The following is a 16,110-nucleotide window of genomic DNA, read 5'->3' as shown; positions in this document are numbered from 1 at the left end:
CTAGCCCATGCAAGTAAGGGTCTCACCTCGTGCCCACCCATTGACCATTGGCATCTTTATTGGTCGATCAAAAACTAATGTGGAACAAGGACCTTTAGTGTTTGGACACACACGATTCCTGATTGAATCAAAGCATTAGAACCAATCTCCAACACAGTCCCAGCGTTCAGGGAAGCCATGGTGGCTTTCTTCTATAGGAAGAAATGAGCAAAATATCTACAACTCTCAAGGAAGTAAACTTTCCTAACAGGATAAAGGCTAAGCTTTAAGTAGCAAAAAGGTACAAAGAACAGCAGAGTGACAGGGTGAGAACAGCATGAGAAGGTATGGGTAAAGTGGATTAGATAGTCAGGTGTATAGTCTTTGATACGTCAACTTGATCCACCTATAGTTATTCAATCAAACACTAAGTGTTGCCATGAAGTCGTAATTAAACTTTATGTAGTAGAGAGCTTGAAAAATCAAGGTAGACATAGTTCTACCCATTGTAATGTCTTAAAAACAAGAAATGCTGATACTTGCAGGAAAACTAGAATTCCAACCACTTCATATTCTGTCGTGTGTGTGTGTGTGTGTGTGTGTGTGTGTGTGTGTGTGTGTGTGTGTGTGTGGAGGGGTGGGGGTTGTCCAAGAAAGGATCTCTATGTGTAGGACAGCTGGCTGTCCTGAAACTCATTCTGTAGACCAGGCTGGCCTAGAACTCAGAAATGTCTGTCTCTGCTTCCCAAATGCTGGGAATAAAAGCATGCATATCTCCATGCCCAGCTTCAGCTCATGTTCTCCCTGGCCTCTCATGAGTAAATCATGAGGCACAGTCTATTTAGGATCTTCTAACCCAGTCTCCCCCCTCCTACAGGCTTTGGATTTGCTTAGCCAATTTCTACTATGTACTTATTCTTTTATTCTCTCCTAGTTCACTTAACTAAAACATAGAAAGAATCTATATGGTGACTTGGAGAACAAGAATTCAAAACAGAAAAAAAAACAAGTTAAAGAATTGTGAGGAAAAAAAAAAAAAAAAAAAAAAACAAAAACAAAAACTACACTAAACAGTATGCTCAAGAAATAACAGAAGTGCCATTGTTTAGACCAGGGAGGAAGTAGAGGTGAAAGCAGGTAACAGTAAAGGGTATGAGAAGTGCTTGAGTTTCTACACATTTTACAGATGAAGTTGGCAGGATGTCCTATATATAACACGTGATGTATGGCCTAAGATTGAAGATTCAATGTGACTCTTGGGCCTAAGTAAGATGATTAGGTGACACTTCCATGGAGTACACTGGAGTATTTGTTCCTATTCCAGACCTCATTTCTGTTTATTGTTTGGATACTTTAAAAATTGAGATGTAATATATATATACCTGTTACTTTGTGCATCTGGCCTACAACTACTGAGTTGGAATCTTCATACACTTCCAGAAGCCCACTAGTAACATGACAGAGCAACATAATACAAGGTTCTTTCATCTTCTATTCTTGCTGAGGTCATTTTAGGTTTAATTAGAATTTGATCTCCTTGTTGGAGAATCCTATGGGAAATTACCCACTCTAGTCTAGAAACCTAAGGTCAAAATGCCCCAACTAACTTAGCTTCTGGTAAATCACCTGCTTGTATAAACCTTCCCTTCCAGCTAACACCACTTAGCTTTTGTTAAACTACTAGCTTGCACAAAACCTTCCCCCTGCAACTGCTGAGCTACCATGACTTGGTTTTTGCCCTTATAAGGTCCGTACTAGAAATATTCAGAGCTACACTAGGGTCCTGAATACCTGGGTGCAGGCCCAGCCAGCTGGACTTAAGACTTTCAATTGGCTATAAACCATTATCAGAGTAGTCATCTCTGGTGGGATCCCCTCAATAGTAACACTTGTCGCTTTGAAAATTCCCTCCTAGGCCTTAGGTATAAACCACACAAATGTTATATTTATAGCTCATACCACTGTAACCTGTACCCAAGTCAAGAAATAATACTGTTAGGTCTCTAAGAAATCTAGGTCTCAGTATCTGTGAATCCTCCCAGCACTTCTCACCCAACCCCCTAGCCTAAACCTCTCCCTTTCAGTCAGAGCTGGTTTCCTTTTTCTCCAGTTAGATTCCTGAAGGCACTCTAGCTAGCACGAGCATGGTACACATAGCTCTGGCATGCCTTGCCCTTCTCCCCTATCCCCCCTGAAAACCTTTAAACTACATTCTTAAAGCCAGCCAAGGTCTGTTCCCTTTTGAACATCTCCTGAGGCTGATCACCAAGGTCCAGTTTTCAAAGTATTTAAGTCCAGTAATCAATAAAAATGAAACACCTCATCCTAACAGGGGGTTTTACCTTTATAAACTCCCATTTGGGGGCTGGAGAGATGGCTCAGTGGTTAAGAGCACTGACTGCTCTTTCAGAGGTCCTGAGTTCAATTCCCAGCAACCACATGGTGGCTCACAACCATCTGTAATGGGACCCCATGCTGTCTTCTAGTGTGTCTGAAGATAGCTACAGTGTATTCATATCTTTGAAAAAAAATAAAAAATAAACTCCCATTTACCTCAGGGCCAGGTCTGTCTCCTCTCTTATCCAGAAACAGTCCTTTGTCCCTCTCTCCCTTGCTCCTTTCTGCTTCTCCCTAGGCCTCTGTTGTTTGTCCCAATATGGCAAATAAATTTCTGCGTTGAGAATTTTGTCATGGGGTGTCTCCTGCGGAGACCAGTCCCCCTTCAATCCCTATATAACTAGACCATTTTTGCTACATATGTCTCTTGTCTGAGGCAGCCTCTGTTGGTCTGAGAAAGCTAGGCTGACTCTATGATAGGTTTCAAATTGGCAGTTCAGGGCTGGGAAAGTTCAGGCAAATCCAGTCCTCAGAAGCTGCCCCACCACCTGGCCTGAGGCAAGACTATGGGTCAGCAGGAGTTCCCAGACTTCCTCAGCAATAATTTCTAGCCCCCATGCCTGGTAATGGAATGTCCCTAGAGATGAGATAAGATAAAGTCTACCCTGGAATCCCTTAATGTGCTTTAAATCAGGCCTGTAAGCTCACTTAGTTATCTACCCTGGAAATGGAAGACCCCAGCAACCTGGACTTCTGCAGAATTAAAACAGTCTTTGCATTTACATACTATTTCAGTCTAGGCTATCATTCTTAGGTGAATCATGGACCCTTACAGGCCTGAAGCACCTCTCTTGCTCTCTCTCTCCTCCCTTATGTTGTATTTAGTTTACTACCCATGTTCAGCCTGGATTCTTCCCTATGCCCGATTTCTTCCTTATAGCTACAATAAAATTCTCCAGAAAAAGTTTTTTTTCATTTTTATCACTACAGGCCATGGGACCGGTGGTTTGAGACTTTTACTTAAATTGCAACTATACAGTATACATCCCTGCCTGACTTGTCATTTAATGAACGTTTGTGTGAGAAATTTACGCATATTGCGTGTTTAATGTAATTACTTTAATTTGTGAAGTGTAATTTAGCAGCATTTTCCTTGACTTGCTGATTCTAATAGCTTCCCTAGGCATCTGTAAGCTGATAGCAGATTGCTTGACCACCCAATGGATACTGTTTGTTTTCTGTCTTGTTTTACTGTATGTTATAGACGTCTCCACGCTGTCAGAGTTAAAGTAATTTGAAAAGTGGTTTTACACTGGGGTTTATTAATCCGGGCTCCTACAACTAGAAGAATTTCTCCACATTTTATGTGGGATCACTTAATCCAAACCCTGATGAAAATAGACAATATCTGAACTGTTTGTAAAGAGAAGGCAATGGAAAAGTCTGCTATTGAAAGACCCTCGCTCTAGTCTCGGGATGGCGCACCCCAGGAAACACGAGAGACCGGCTTGATGTAAAAGCAAGAGGCCGTTTAATAATAACGGAGCTCCGGGCCAACACGTGTCTCACGCAGGAGACAGAGGAGTCGACCCCGAAACTCAAAAGTCAGGGGTTTATATAGGGAAAGCTAGGGGGTTTTGGCGCGGTTACACACAATTGGCTCATTCAAACATAGCAGTGAGATTACAACACAGCAGAAGAGTACGTGCTAGAAGTCAGGGGCTTCTCAGGGTCTGGAGGACATCTGGTTAAAGTAGAACTCTGAGTAAGCTGGGGGAGATGTCCTCCTGCCAGATGGTTCATGAGTCAATCCCACTAACTCGGGCTGGTTCCTGCATTCCTTTTCTTTATCTTTATGGTCTGTTAGTCCTAGCGGCAGGGCGGGCCCCGTCATGCCTGGACTTGCCTGGGCTTGTTTCTTATAGTTTTTGGCTCTGAGTCTGTGAATTTTATAACTTATTCTTTTAATATCCTTTCACTATCAAGAGCTCTTAAAGGCAAGGGAGAATGAAGATTTCGGCCACTTGAAAATGTGTTGCCTTCCCACAACTGTGACTAGGAGACTGCCAGGCAGCCCGTGCAACCTTCCTACAGTCCCACGAGAGGGCGCCACGTCAAAGGTGCTAGACACAGGACGTGTCCGGAGACCCAATGCCCACTTAAAAGCCAGTGTTCTCTTCAGGAGCCTTCCTCCCTTAACAAATCTGTCCCCCCCCCCTTTTTTTTAATCTTAATTGTGTTTCTTTGGGAGCGCTCTTTTGTTCTCTCCTAACACCTCACAGGAACCGAAGACAAAATGGCGGCCTGGCTAGCTTAGCATCCTACCGGTGGAAGCAGTCCTTCTCTAGACACTTCCTATTGGGTCCCCAAACCTTTGAAGGTTAGTTCCGGGGCTAAATCAGGCCGCGATTGCGAGCTGCGACTGCGCAGCCAGGCTATGTCGGCGCGGAATGACGTCTCAGTCACTGGGGCGGAAGAAGGATGGTTTGACGCTTCTAGAGCACACGTTCGCTCGCGAGAATTGAGCGTTGCTAAGCGACCTCCCTGGGGGCGGGCCAAGACTCGGCGGGGCGGAGCTGGGCGGGGCCTCGCGGGCTGGTGGTGGAGCCTCGCGAAGGTTCCAGAGCCGTCTCGTGCGGAGGGCGGGCCGCCGAGTCCCGCCGGGTCGGTGTAGCTCGCTGCCGGCGCTGCGACGCTCGTGGGTGGCGTGTTCGGCTTTTCCTGTCTACTTCAGTGCACCGCTGCAGCTCGGGCCTCGGGTCTGACGCGCCACAGCATGGCTTCCGCTTTGGAGGAGGTAGGGGTCGGCCTGGACCCACCGGCTCGCACCGCCCGGTGGCTGCTGTTTTCCCGGGGCTGGTATCCTCAGCTCTTCCCCAGTCGCGGGCCCACGGCCTCCGCGCTGCCACCTGCCTGGACCCCGAGCGTCCGGGCCACGGCAGGAAGGTCGGGGGTGTGTCTGGATCCCAGTTTTTGGCGCGGTTCGTGGTAGGCTCGCGGGTGAAGGTCCCCTCTCTATTGCTTGAGCTCTTCTTGGCTCCCGGTTACCGGCCAGGGAACAGGAACCTTCCTTAAATTAAAGCTCATTGCAAAAGCTCTGAGCTCCGGGCCCGGGGCAATTGGAAGGAATCCCTTTGCCTGCACGACTAGCCATGGTCACCACATTCATTCCATAGGTGGTTATACATTCGGTGTGTTATTTCTGAACGCCTTCGGCAGTGCTTGCGGTTTTAGTTTTTATTGAGCAGCGCCAGTGGAGGAGCTGTAGGCCTTACACATGCTGGGGAAGCGCTCTACCATTGCGTTACACCCCCAATCTTTATAAAAGCATTTAAAAGAAATTATTGGTAATTTAGCTGTGGGAAATTGCGTGGCGTATGTTTTTAGGTTTGTAAAAAGTGAACGTGGATGACTTTTTGGATCCCTAAGTTTTACTCAGCTATATAACAAGAGTAATTGAATTGCCGGGTTTTGGCCTATATAGGTTTTAATGTGATTGATATATTGTGTTCACAGACACGTTGGCTATCTGTTAAGATTTGCTTTTCGGAAATTTCCCTCTCACTTTGAAAAGCAAGACATCGGCTTTAAACACATAAAAATTAGGAAGTTAATGTTAAAGTATTAACATGGGTATCTTGCAACAAGTAAGTAGACCATGTGCTCTGGGAGAGTGGAGAGTGGCTTAACAGTTGTGCGCACGGAGGTGTAGTTTGTTATTGTCTCCAAAGGAAGGAACTTTAGACTTGGAGATATGAATATAGGGGCACGTTTTTCTTTTGAGATAAAGTTCATCTTATTCAATCATATTAAGGTGTATAATTCAACTTTTTCGGTCGTACACCCATCAGTGTTACCTAGTCGCAGAATATTTTTATTTCCTCAAGTAGAAATCCATTGTAGGTACTCCGTCCAGCTGGATTGGAGCCTTCCGTGCTCATCCGTGGTATCAGAAGAGCATTCCTTTTTATGGTTGAATAGTATTCCATTGTACAGGTACAATTCGTACTCATCTGCTGGTACACACGTGTTTCTCCATCTTGACGAATGTGAATTCGAGTAAACAAGTTTTGTTTTGTGGGCATGTTTTTAGTCCGTGTAGTTGCCAAATAATAAGAGAAAGCTTTGAAAGAAGTTACCATTCCCACAAGAATTGCACAAACGTACCATTTCTACACATTCACTAATATTGTTATTTTCTTGGGTGGTTTTTGTTAATGTGATACCATCCAAGTGAGTGTGTAATTCCGCCTTGTGGATTGCTATGTATCTTTGTAGATGTGTGTGTCCAGTTCCATCCATGTTTTTGTGGAGAGAAGTTGAGTTCTTACATTTTGTGCAGTTGGGTGGGAGAAGGTCTCACTAAGTAGCCATGGCTTGGCCTTAAGAGACACCTGCCTCTGCCTCCAGAGTGGTAGACCTAAAGGCATGTGCCACCAGACCAGACCAAGCCCCTATTTAACAACTAGGAAACAGAATCAAAGGGGATACATGTTTATATGTAGAAAACAAATGCATGGGGGGTTGGGGATTTAGCTCTCAGTGGTAGAGCGCTTGCCTAGGAAGCTCAAGGCCCTGGGTTCGGTCCCCAGCTCCGAAAAAAAAAAAAAAAGAACCGAAAAAAAAAAAAAAAAAGAAAACAAATGCATGCCAAGAAGACAAGAAAAAGTGGACAGGAAACTGATCCTTGGCACCTTAAAGTTTGGATGCAGAACCTGCACTGTCCGTGGTTTCAGGGCTGTGAATACAAAAGTCAAGCACTGGTTCTTCTGTAAGTCACTTCAGTTGATAGCTTACTGAAGAGTCCATTAGAGCAAAAAGGGGCCATAAAGACGACATTTGAATTCTGCCATGAGTCAGCTAGAAAAAAGGATTCCCATTCCAGTCAAAAGCAAAAACTCTTAACCTTCTCCGTTTGTTAAGTAAGTCTATTCTAGGAATAAGTATTTGCTTTACTTTTAATATTTTTATTATGTTGATATATAGAATCCACATGAATTTTGAAACCACTGAAAAACATTGAATGAAATATCTTGATTCTAAATTCAAAAGATGAGTGTGCAGTTTTGGATCTTAGAGTCAAGTTTCCTTGGGATTGTGGACAGGGTTTCACTGCTGTGCTTTTTATAAGCTGTTATTAGTACAGCAAATGAGATCATAAAGGCCACAGAGTAATGAGCTATTATAATAACTAGCATTTAAAAGATTCTAAAATTCTTTTATTTCTTGAGAGTATAATAAACTAAATCATTTCCCCTTTCTCACTCCAAACCCTCCTCCCATTTGCACTCTTTCAATATGAAATTATGAAAGTTTCTCTGTCCCTTTTCTTCCCTCATTGTTACATACATAGTCTCTGTAGTGTTACTTGTAGGGAAGCTAACAGGGCTGACCATTTGGTACCGATTATCCAATTGGTGTGCTTTTCCTTGGGGAAGACTTTCTCCTGCCCTCAGCCTGTCTTTGGGGCCAGTCCTTGTGTAGAATTGTGACTTCCTGGGCTTTCCTTGTCCACATTAGCGTGTCTATTTTTGTTCAGCTCAAGTTTAGGCATTCATGTCAAGATTTTTTGGGTGGATGTAACTTCTGATTACTAGGAGTCACAATCTCAGAACAGGCTCCTAGATCCTCTGGTTCTTAAAATCTACCATTTCCACAAGAATTGCACAAAAGGTACCATTTCTCCACATAGTAACATTTGTAATTTTCTGCAGTTATCTGAGCCTCTCAGACCTTAGGTGAAGGATTTATGCTGCAGATACCTCCATTGGGACTGGGCTCTGCATTTTGATTGCGCTTTTCTGTAATGGACTCCTATCAGTTGTGAATGGAGCATTTAAGGGTTCTTAATATTAAACTTTTTATTTAGGATGAAGGTATAAAGTAAGGTGGTTGTTTTTGTGGTCAGGTTACCAAGGCAAAAAATTTTAAGCATTTACTCACCGTTAGGTCAGAGGATAATTGAGGAAATATTTAAGCCCATTGATTTTTGTATCTACCTGTATACCACGTGTATGGAAGTGCATATGGAGGCCAGAAGAGATCATCAGATACGTGGGAAGTAGAATTACAAAGATCGTGAGCTGCCTGATGCTGGTGCTGGGAACTAAACTGTCCTTTGGCATGGGCTCTTAACCCCTGAACAGTCTCTCAGGCCCAGCCCAGTGATTTTCTAGCATTGTCTTCAGTGAAGTTCCACGTTGCATGTCAGTCTCTAAAAGGTAGAGGACTTACCTGATGGTTGGCATGACAAGAAAACAACAGATTTATTTGCAAAGACCAGTTTCCGAGCGTGTGTTCAAATAGGATTGGATATTGAGATTTCCTTTCTGTGGTCTCAGATTCTACCAAAAGGTCAATCCAACTGAAGAACAAGTCTTTGTTAGAAGCAGAATATTTTTTACATTTATTTACCATGGTACATGTGGAGATCAGGTGGTCTTGCCAGTATTGATTTTCCTCTCACCAGGATCCTGAAATTGAACTCAGGCCATCCAACTTGGCAGCAAGCACTTTTACTCACTGGGCCATCCTGCTTACTCATACTTTATTTTATTTTTATTTCTTTATTTTTAGCCCTAACAATTGAAATTCTGATAGGAAAATCTATGAGAACTGGCAGTACAGCCTTCATTACCTCAGTAAAGTTTCTGTAGTGTCTCCAGTCAGATAGATTCTCATCTCTTTTACTATAATGTTTAAGTTTTTCTAGTAATTGATGCCTAGACTTGGTGTTACTTTTAAGTCTCCTAAGATTCCTTTTCATGTTCTAAAACAAAGGCAGGTAACAGCCTACCAAACTGCAAGATACAGACTTAATTACTATTGAGATTGTTTTCCTTTAACAAAAAGGAAGTAAGTTATTTACAGTTCAGTGACCAAGAAGAAATAACAATTTTCAACTCTTAAAAAATTAAAATGAACTTAATTTTTAGTTCAGTAAGTTGAATTGGGCAGCAGGTCGTATTTATCTTAATCTCTACTCTCACACAGTTGCAGAAAGACCTAGAAGAGGTCAAAGTGCTGCTGGAAAAGTCCACTAGGAAAAGACTACGTGATACTCTTACAAATGAAAAATCCAAGATTGAGACGGAACTAAGGAACAAGATGCAGCAGAAGTCACAGAAGAAACCAGAATTTGATAATGAAAAGCCAGCTGCTGTGGTTGCTCCTCTTACAACAGGGTACACTGTGAAAATCAGTAATTATGGTATGACCCATTCCACTATGTCTAGTGTCTGACAAGCATGAATGATCACCCCATAATATACTCATGTTATATACTTTTTTGTGGGAAGTTTGTGGGTTTTTTTTTTTTAATGTTGACATTTGGTGTGGGTTAGGTACTATTATACAGTGTGACGGTATATGCCAAAATGGCCTTAGATACTGTATTGGGAGGCCAAATAACCGGTTAATGGTGAAGAATTAGGATCTTTTATCTAGCCGTTTGGGCTTTTTCCCTTTTATGCGTGAGACAGTTGACCTGTAGACCATTCTTACTCTGTCCTTGAATTCTGAGGCCCTCCTGCCTTTGTGCCACAGACTCAGCTTTACTTTGAGGCCAGTATCTCCATGTATTGTCCAGACTGCTTTCAGAAGTCAGCTTGGGCTCAAGTGATCCTCCTACTTATACCTCCCAAGTAGTCGGGAGCCTGGTTGTGTGCGCCATGCTGGGCTTAGGGATTCTTATCTTAAACTTATATTCTACTTTGTCCTGAAAGAGCTGAGGTTGCTTGAGGGGCAAGGAAGGCACTACTTAGAGAAGTAGAAATGATTATTGAATTCCAGTGTTGATATATTCAGCTTAGTGGAGATTTGTTAATTTCCCAGAGACAGGGTATGAATATGTAGCTCCAGCTGGCCTCAAACCCATTGTGTAACTGATAATGACTTTGAACTCCTGGTTCTCCTGCTTCCACTTCACAGGTGTATAAGGTGTGCACGTGTGTGCTGCCATCGCAGGATCCGTCAAGTTTTAGATGAAGGACAAAATTATCTAACAAAGCAGGCAAAGAAGCTAATCTCCCTGTATGTGCTAGGCATAGTGGAGCTTGTGTAGTCTTCGGTGGTGAGGAAGATTGCAAGTTTGAGGCCAGCTTTGACAGTTTAGACTCTTTCTCAAAATAGAAAAGAAAGATGAGTGCTAGAATGAAACTCAGTGGTATTCACAAGGCTAAGGGTTCAGACCCTATTAGGGAAAATAATTATTGGAGAAAGAAGAGTCACACTTAATAATTTTTTTATTCTAATGAATAAAAATATCATGGGCTTTGCACATAGAAACTGAATTTAACTGCATCTCCCACTTGCTGGATGCTTAGCTTCAGCAATGGTACTGTTTCTAAAAGTCCTGTCTTGAGACATGACTGCTTCATCTTGAGAAATTTTATAATGGTTTTTTTTTTTAGTTTTTATGTGCATTGGTGTTTTGCTTGCATGTATGTATGTGTATATGAGAGAGGGTGTCAGATCCCCTGGAACTGGAGTTACAGACAGTTGCAAGCCACCGTGTGGGTGCTAGCGTTGAATCAGGGTCCTCTAGAAGAGCAGCCAGTTCTCTTAACCTCTAAGCCATCAGTACAGCTCCCCATCTTGAGAATTTTTAACCTTTAATTCTTTTCCATGTCTCTTATTACTGGATTTTCATTTTCTGGAGTTTGAGTTTTAAATTTTATTTATGTGTATGGGTGGGTGTTTTGTTTGCATGTACGTTTGAGCACCACGTGCAGCACGCCTCAGAGTCCAGAAGAGGATGTCTGTCCTCGGACTAGAGTTACAAATGGTTGTCATGGTGCTGGATTTGAACTCTGATTCTCTGGGAGAACAGCCACTGCTGACCCATCTTTCAGCTCCTGTAACTGGGCTTTCTGATAGGCCATGTCCTCTTGCTGTTCTGTGGGTAGTTTCAGACATTTCTGTTCCGTCTTTTTTTTGTTTTGCTAGGATGGGATCAGTCAGATAAGTTTGTGAAAATCTACATTACTTTAACTGGAGTTCATCAGGTTCCTGCTGAGAATGTGCAAGTACACTTCACAGAGAGGTGAGTTCTTGTTACTGAAGTACGGTGATCATTGCTGTATTCATGGGAGTCTTGTATTCTGTATGGCTTCTGAAATTTTGTTTAAATTTAGTGAAGTATAAAGAAATGCAGCAACCAAATATACACACTAGCCAGCTGTTCTTGACCTGTGGGTCATGGCCCCTCTAGTGGTCAGTGGTCCTTTCACAGGGGTCACTTATCAGATATTTACATTATAATCCATAACAGTAGCAAAATTTCGTTTATGAAGTAGCAACAAAATAATGTTGAGGTCCAGTGGTTACTGTAGCACGGGGAATTGTATTAAAGGGTGGAAGCATATTAGGAAGGTTGAGAATCACTGCACCAAACTGAAGCCAGTACCTGTCTGGAGAACAATAGAGTGCTTGTCATAACCAGGAAGATAATGCATTTGCTGTTGTCTTGTAGGTCATTTGATCTTTTGGTAAAAAACCTCAATGGCAAGAATTACTCCATGATTGTGAACAATCTTTTGAAACCTATCTCTGTGGAAAGCAGTTCAAAAAAAGTAAGTTAGTTTTTGTTTGTTTGGTCGAAGTATTGTGAAAGCCTCATAAAACTGAATCTAACTGATTTAGGCTGGAGATGAACTAAAAATTCTCAGTAGTGTCTGGTACCAGTGTAGGACAGGACAGCCCCTGCCTGATCTGTAAGTAGTATTTTACTGGGGCAGCTAGGTGTTCTTAAGTACTTGTGTCTACTTCTGCACTGCAGTGAGCGTAGATCATAAAGCCCATGAAATGTAAAATAAATAATTTCATGTTTGGCCCTTTGAAGAAAGTTTGTCAATTCATTTGTAGAAAAATTATTCTAAGAAAGTTGTTTTAAAATTAAGGAGAAATGTTTTAAGTGGTTTAGAGTACATTATTAATGCCTGCTTCATCACTTAGTCGTTCTGACTCCTCTTGTTTCTTGGCCTCACTTTCCCCATTTGTACAGGGGCAATTAAAATGGGGTGCCGATACATAGATAGGAAGTACTAACATTAATAGTATAGTATTAGGTCCACTGTATATAAATTTGTTGTAGTTTTTCAGTAGGATCTTTAAGTACTCAGCTTGTTGAGTTGCAAAAGTACATTAGCTCATTAAAAACAAACTGCTGCTTATATTTTTTACAAACTCACACAGTCCAGTTTAAGAAAGCGATGTTCTAATATGTTAGATGTATAGATGTATATCATTTTTCCCTGTTAGGTATTTGCCTAAATGTAATAAAAGCAGTCTTAATTAGCCAGTGTCTCGTTGCAGATACCCTCACTTGTTAGAGTGGAAGGTATCTAGATTAATTGATCATTGTCGAGTTGAGGTTGTTTCACTTGCTCTCCTCCCTTCAGATACTTTACCGTCTATTTTTCCCTAAATCACCACAATTCAGCCAATCCTGAACACAACATGGCTGTTTCATCCAGGAGCTGTCCTTTGGTATGGCAGACGTCTACGGTGTCACTCTTTTAGGGCTTAGGTTTACTTGGTTCACATTTTGTCCCAGAGCCCTTCTAATGAAGGTCTTCCCACACTTCCCATTAACATTCTCTTTAAATGTCTTGTGCGTGTGTGTGTGTGTGTGTGTGTGTGTGTGTGTGTGTGTGTGAGAGTGAGAAAGAGAGAGAGAGAGAGAGAGAGAGAGAGAGAGCTAATATGAATTCTGAGCAAGCATTCTACCAACTGAGAGAGAGAGAGAGAGAGAGCGCTAATATGAATTCTGAGCAAGCATTCTACCAACTGAGCCGTATCCTGAACCCTATCTTTAGGTCTTGATGGCCTTAGCATTGAAGGTATTCACGTTTTGCTTGTCTTATTCTGACCAATCCATAAAAGGAATACTAGCACCAAGAATGAGTATTAATGTATTGGGCACTTGGGTGGGTAAATTACTATTTTCTAAATATTTGTGCTCATTTCCATGTTACAAATTGCATTGTCTCCTTTTCTTCCAGGTCAAGACTGATACAGTTATTATCCTATGTAGAAAGAAAGCAGAAAACACACGATGGGACTACTTAACTCAGGTGGAAAAAGAATGCAAAGAGAAAGAGTGAGTTTAATTTGTACTATTTTGTCTTCAGTTATAGTTTTACTTTATAGATAACAGCTGCACAGGCAAATTGTTTATATCCTGAGGTCTTGGGCCAACCTCTGGGAGACAGTCCTCCTCCTCCTCCCTCCCCTCCTCCCTCCCTCCCTCCCTCCCTCCTCCTCCTTCCCTCCCTCCTCCTTTCCTCCCTCTCTCTCCACCCTTCCCCCTACCAGGTAGTTCTGACTGTCCTAGAACTTGCCAAAGTGGCTTTGAATTCATGGGGATCCACTTGCCTCTGCCTCCTGAGTGCTGCTGTGATTAAAGGCAAGCACTACTGTGCTAAGCCTGTCAGAGCCTATTAGAGAGCAAGGGCCAGTTTAGGACAGTATAGCTTGTTCTTTGGCATTGTTTTTATTCCTGGACACATTGGGACATCTGTAGATACCATGGCCTGTTCTCAAATAGTTCTGCTCTAGGAATTCTAGAAGAGCTCACCTACCTAAATCAACTGATTCCTTAGATGGCTCTTAGTGTAATTGGTTTCACTCTCATTGGTTTTATATGACGGGATACTTGTCTCCCAAAAAATAAGGTATGTATTTACTACCACATCCAGCCTTGTTTTTACCCTCCTTGATGACCGTTTTAAAAATCTTACCAGTGACTTCCATTGTGAGTCAGTTTTAAGTTTGCTCCTGTAGTTTGGTAGTATCCTGCACTGAATTAGTTACTCCCTTGGTAGCCAGCATGCATTTGGGAAATTTAGGCTATCGTTGTAGGCTAGTGTCTGTTTGATGATTTGGGACTTGATTTAAACCTATTTCAAAAAATAACTTAAGGATGATGGGCTTGTTTATAGACATTCCTTGACTAGATCTGCTTGCCACATTAATTAAGGACCTTTAACAGTAGGCCCAGATCCATGAATCTCAAATTTAGTGATTTTTTTTTTTTTAACTAAAATGTTCTAGTTTCATTATGTATCCATACCATAGTGAACACTTGCAGGGTTTTGTGAAGTAAATGTAAAGAAAAGTGCTTAAAAAAAATTAAGTTAGGAAAAGTAACTAGTCATTGCCTATTTTCTCTGGAAATCTCACTGCCTCGTGTCAGTCCTTGCCGTGTGGTGTTTTCTCTTTGTGTACCATGTTCATGTGGGTCTGTAGTTTGAGCAGGATAGCCTCGGCATGCTATTTTGTATACTCTAGAATCTCTTGTATTTGCTCCTCAGCTTCTATCAGTTACGGTCTAGGAGTGCCTTTCCAGGCTTCAATTTCCCACTGTCGCCTGTTTTCTTTTCCACAGAAAGCCTTCCTACGACACTGAGGCTGATCCTAGTGAGGGATTGATGAATGTTCTAAAGAAAATTTATGAAGATGGAGATGATGACATGAAGCGAACCATTAATAAAGCGTGGGTGGAATCCCGAGAGAAGCAAGCCAGGGAAGACACAGAATTCTGAGGCTTTAAAAGTCCTGTGGGAACCGTGATGCGGAGTGCTCGTGTTTCCAGTAGGGACTGTTGTTGAACTGCACACATGTGTTCATGTGGGTATGTAGTTTTGACAGATGACTATTTACACAGCCTTCTAAGTAAAGACAGCAGATCCTCCATTTCTCACTGGAGGGTTTGATTTAAATAAATAAGCTTGTTAAACTTTTTCCTTCATTAGCACCCCAGACATTTTGTTTCAGAAAAGGCTATATGGCATTCTAACTAAAATGTAAAAAGAAAGTCTTACATAATGAAAATGTTATATTACAGATTTTTGTTCTGGCTGGGAAATAGAAAACAAGTATTTGTTTATCTGTAACTGACATTAGGTCCCAGTAATGTAAAAAATAAAAGCAAAATTTTTGCATAAAATTCAAATTTGTACACGAACCTGCAAGTTACTATAGAGCTGTTATCTGTTATTACCAGCTTAAGCAACATGTGTGCCATGTGTTACCTTGTACCACTAATTGATTTAAGTATATTTATGAATATAAAATTAAGCAAAATACAAATGACAAAAATAGACAAACATCTTGTATTGATAAGTACTGTCATGGATCAGATGGCTTAAAAATTAACCATGATGCAAAAACTTGAAAACACCATTTATTCCTTTGTTCAATAAAGTTGGAGTTTTACTTAAAAGATAAGTTTTGCAGTCTGTTTTGAGTATAACAAAGTTAGGCTTTGTTACTGCACTTCAGTGGATTTCAGAACTCGGTAAGAGGGCTAGAGCAATGGTTGTTAAGGCTAGGCTCACCATCAAAAGAAAGCAATTAGCTGCCTAGGGGAGAAAAGCCAGTAAGATCACAACTACCATTAAGAATTAGGTGAAAGTCAGAACTTTAAAAATTTAATGTACAGAAAGGGTGGTTGGAAGTATAATGCTTCTAGAAACTATATTGAACCATGAAATAAACCGACTGGTGAGACACATTTGATTGTATATTAGGAGATTTAGAATATAGTAAGTGTGATATTTGTAGGGGAAATGAATCGTTAATGATATCAGTATTACAAAAACAGCCTTATGCGCCACATTTACAGCATCAAGGATCTCAATGTACAAAATAAAGTCCAGTAAGTATTAAAAGAGGTGCAGTTCCATTATGACCTAGGAATGGGGAAGAAGTCTTGATTTAAAATGTACATGGCAAAAAACTACACATAACCAAAAACTGGTGACATAATGAGAGGTTTCCAATAACTAAACT

At 41.5% G+C, this 16,110-nt stretch overlaps 1 protein-coding gene across 1 annotated transcript; it reads left to right on the top strand.

The window, feature by feature from the left end:
* The first annotated feature begins 4,898 nt into the window (after window positions 1-4,898).
* On the top strand, window positions 4,899-15,546 carry Cacybp (calcyclin binding protein). Its single transcript, XM_032915008.1, has 6 exons — window positions 4,899-5,113; window positions 9,310-9,526; window positions 11,263-11,359; window positions 11,789-11,888; window positions 13,320-13,417; window positions 14,705-15,546. The coding sequence occupies exons 1-6, from the start codon at window positions 5,093-5,095 to the stop codon at window positions 14,859-14,861; spliced, it is 690 nt and encodes a 229-aa protein (XP_032770899.1). The 5' UTR covers window positions 4,899-5,092; the 3' UTR covers window positions 14,862-15,546.
* Window positions 15,547-16,110: the final 564 nt, after the last annotated feature.

The sequence above is a fragment of the Rattus rattus genome, chromosome 10 (assembly GCF_011064425.1).
Source record: "Rattus rattus isolate New Zealand chromosome 10, Rrattus_CSIRO_v1, whole genome shotgun sequence".
Classification (NCBI taxonomy): domain Eukaryota; kingdom Metazoa; phylum Chordata; class Mammalia; order Rodentia; family Muridae; genus Rattus; species Rattus rattus.
Note: the sequence above shows the minus strand (reverse complement) of the source record. Positions and strands in the feature narration are given on the sequence as shown.

Excerpts from the sequence above, each read along its gene's own strand:
- Cacybp (XM_032915008.1), top strand. The coding sequence starts at position 5,093 with ATGGCTTCCGCTTTGGAGGAG. Across the intron at positions 5,114-9,309 it reads TGGCTTCCGCTTTGGAGGAG|TTGCAGAAAGACCTAGAAGA; the intron begins GTAGGGGTCGGC and ends ACTCTCACACAG. Across the intron at positions 11,889-13,319 it reads TGGAAAGCAGTTCAAAAAAA|GTCAAGACTGATACAGTTAT; the intron begins GTAAGTTAGTTT and ends CTTTTCTTCCAG.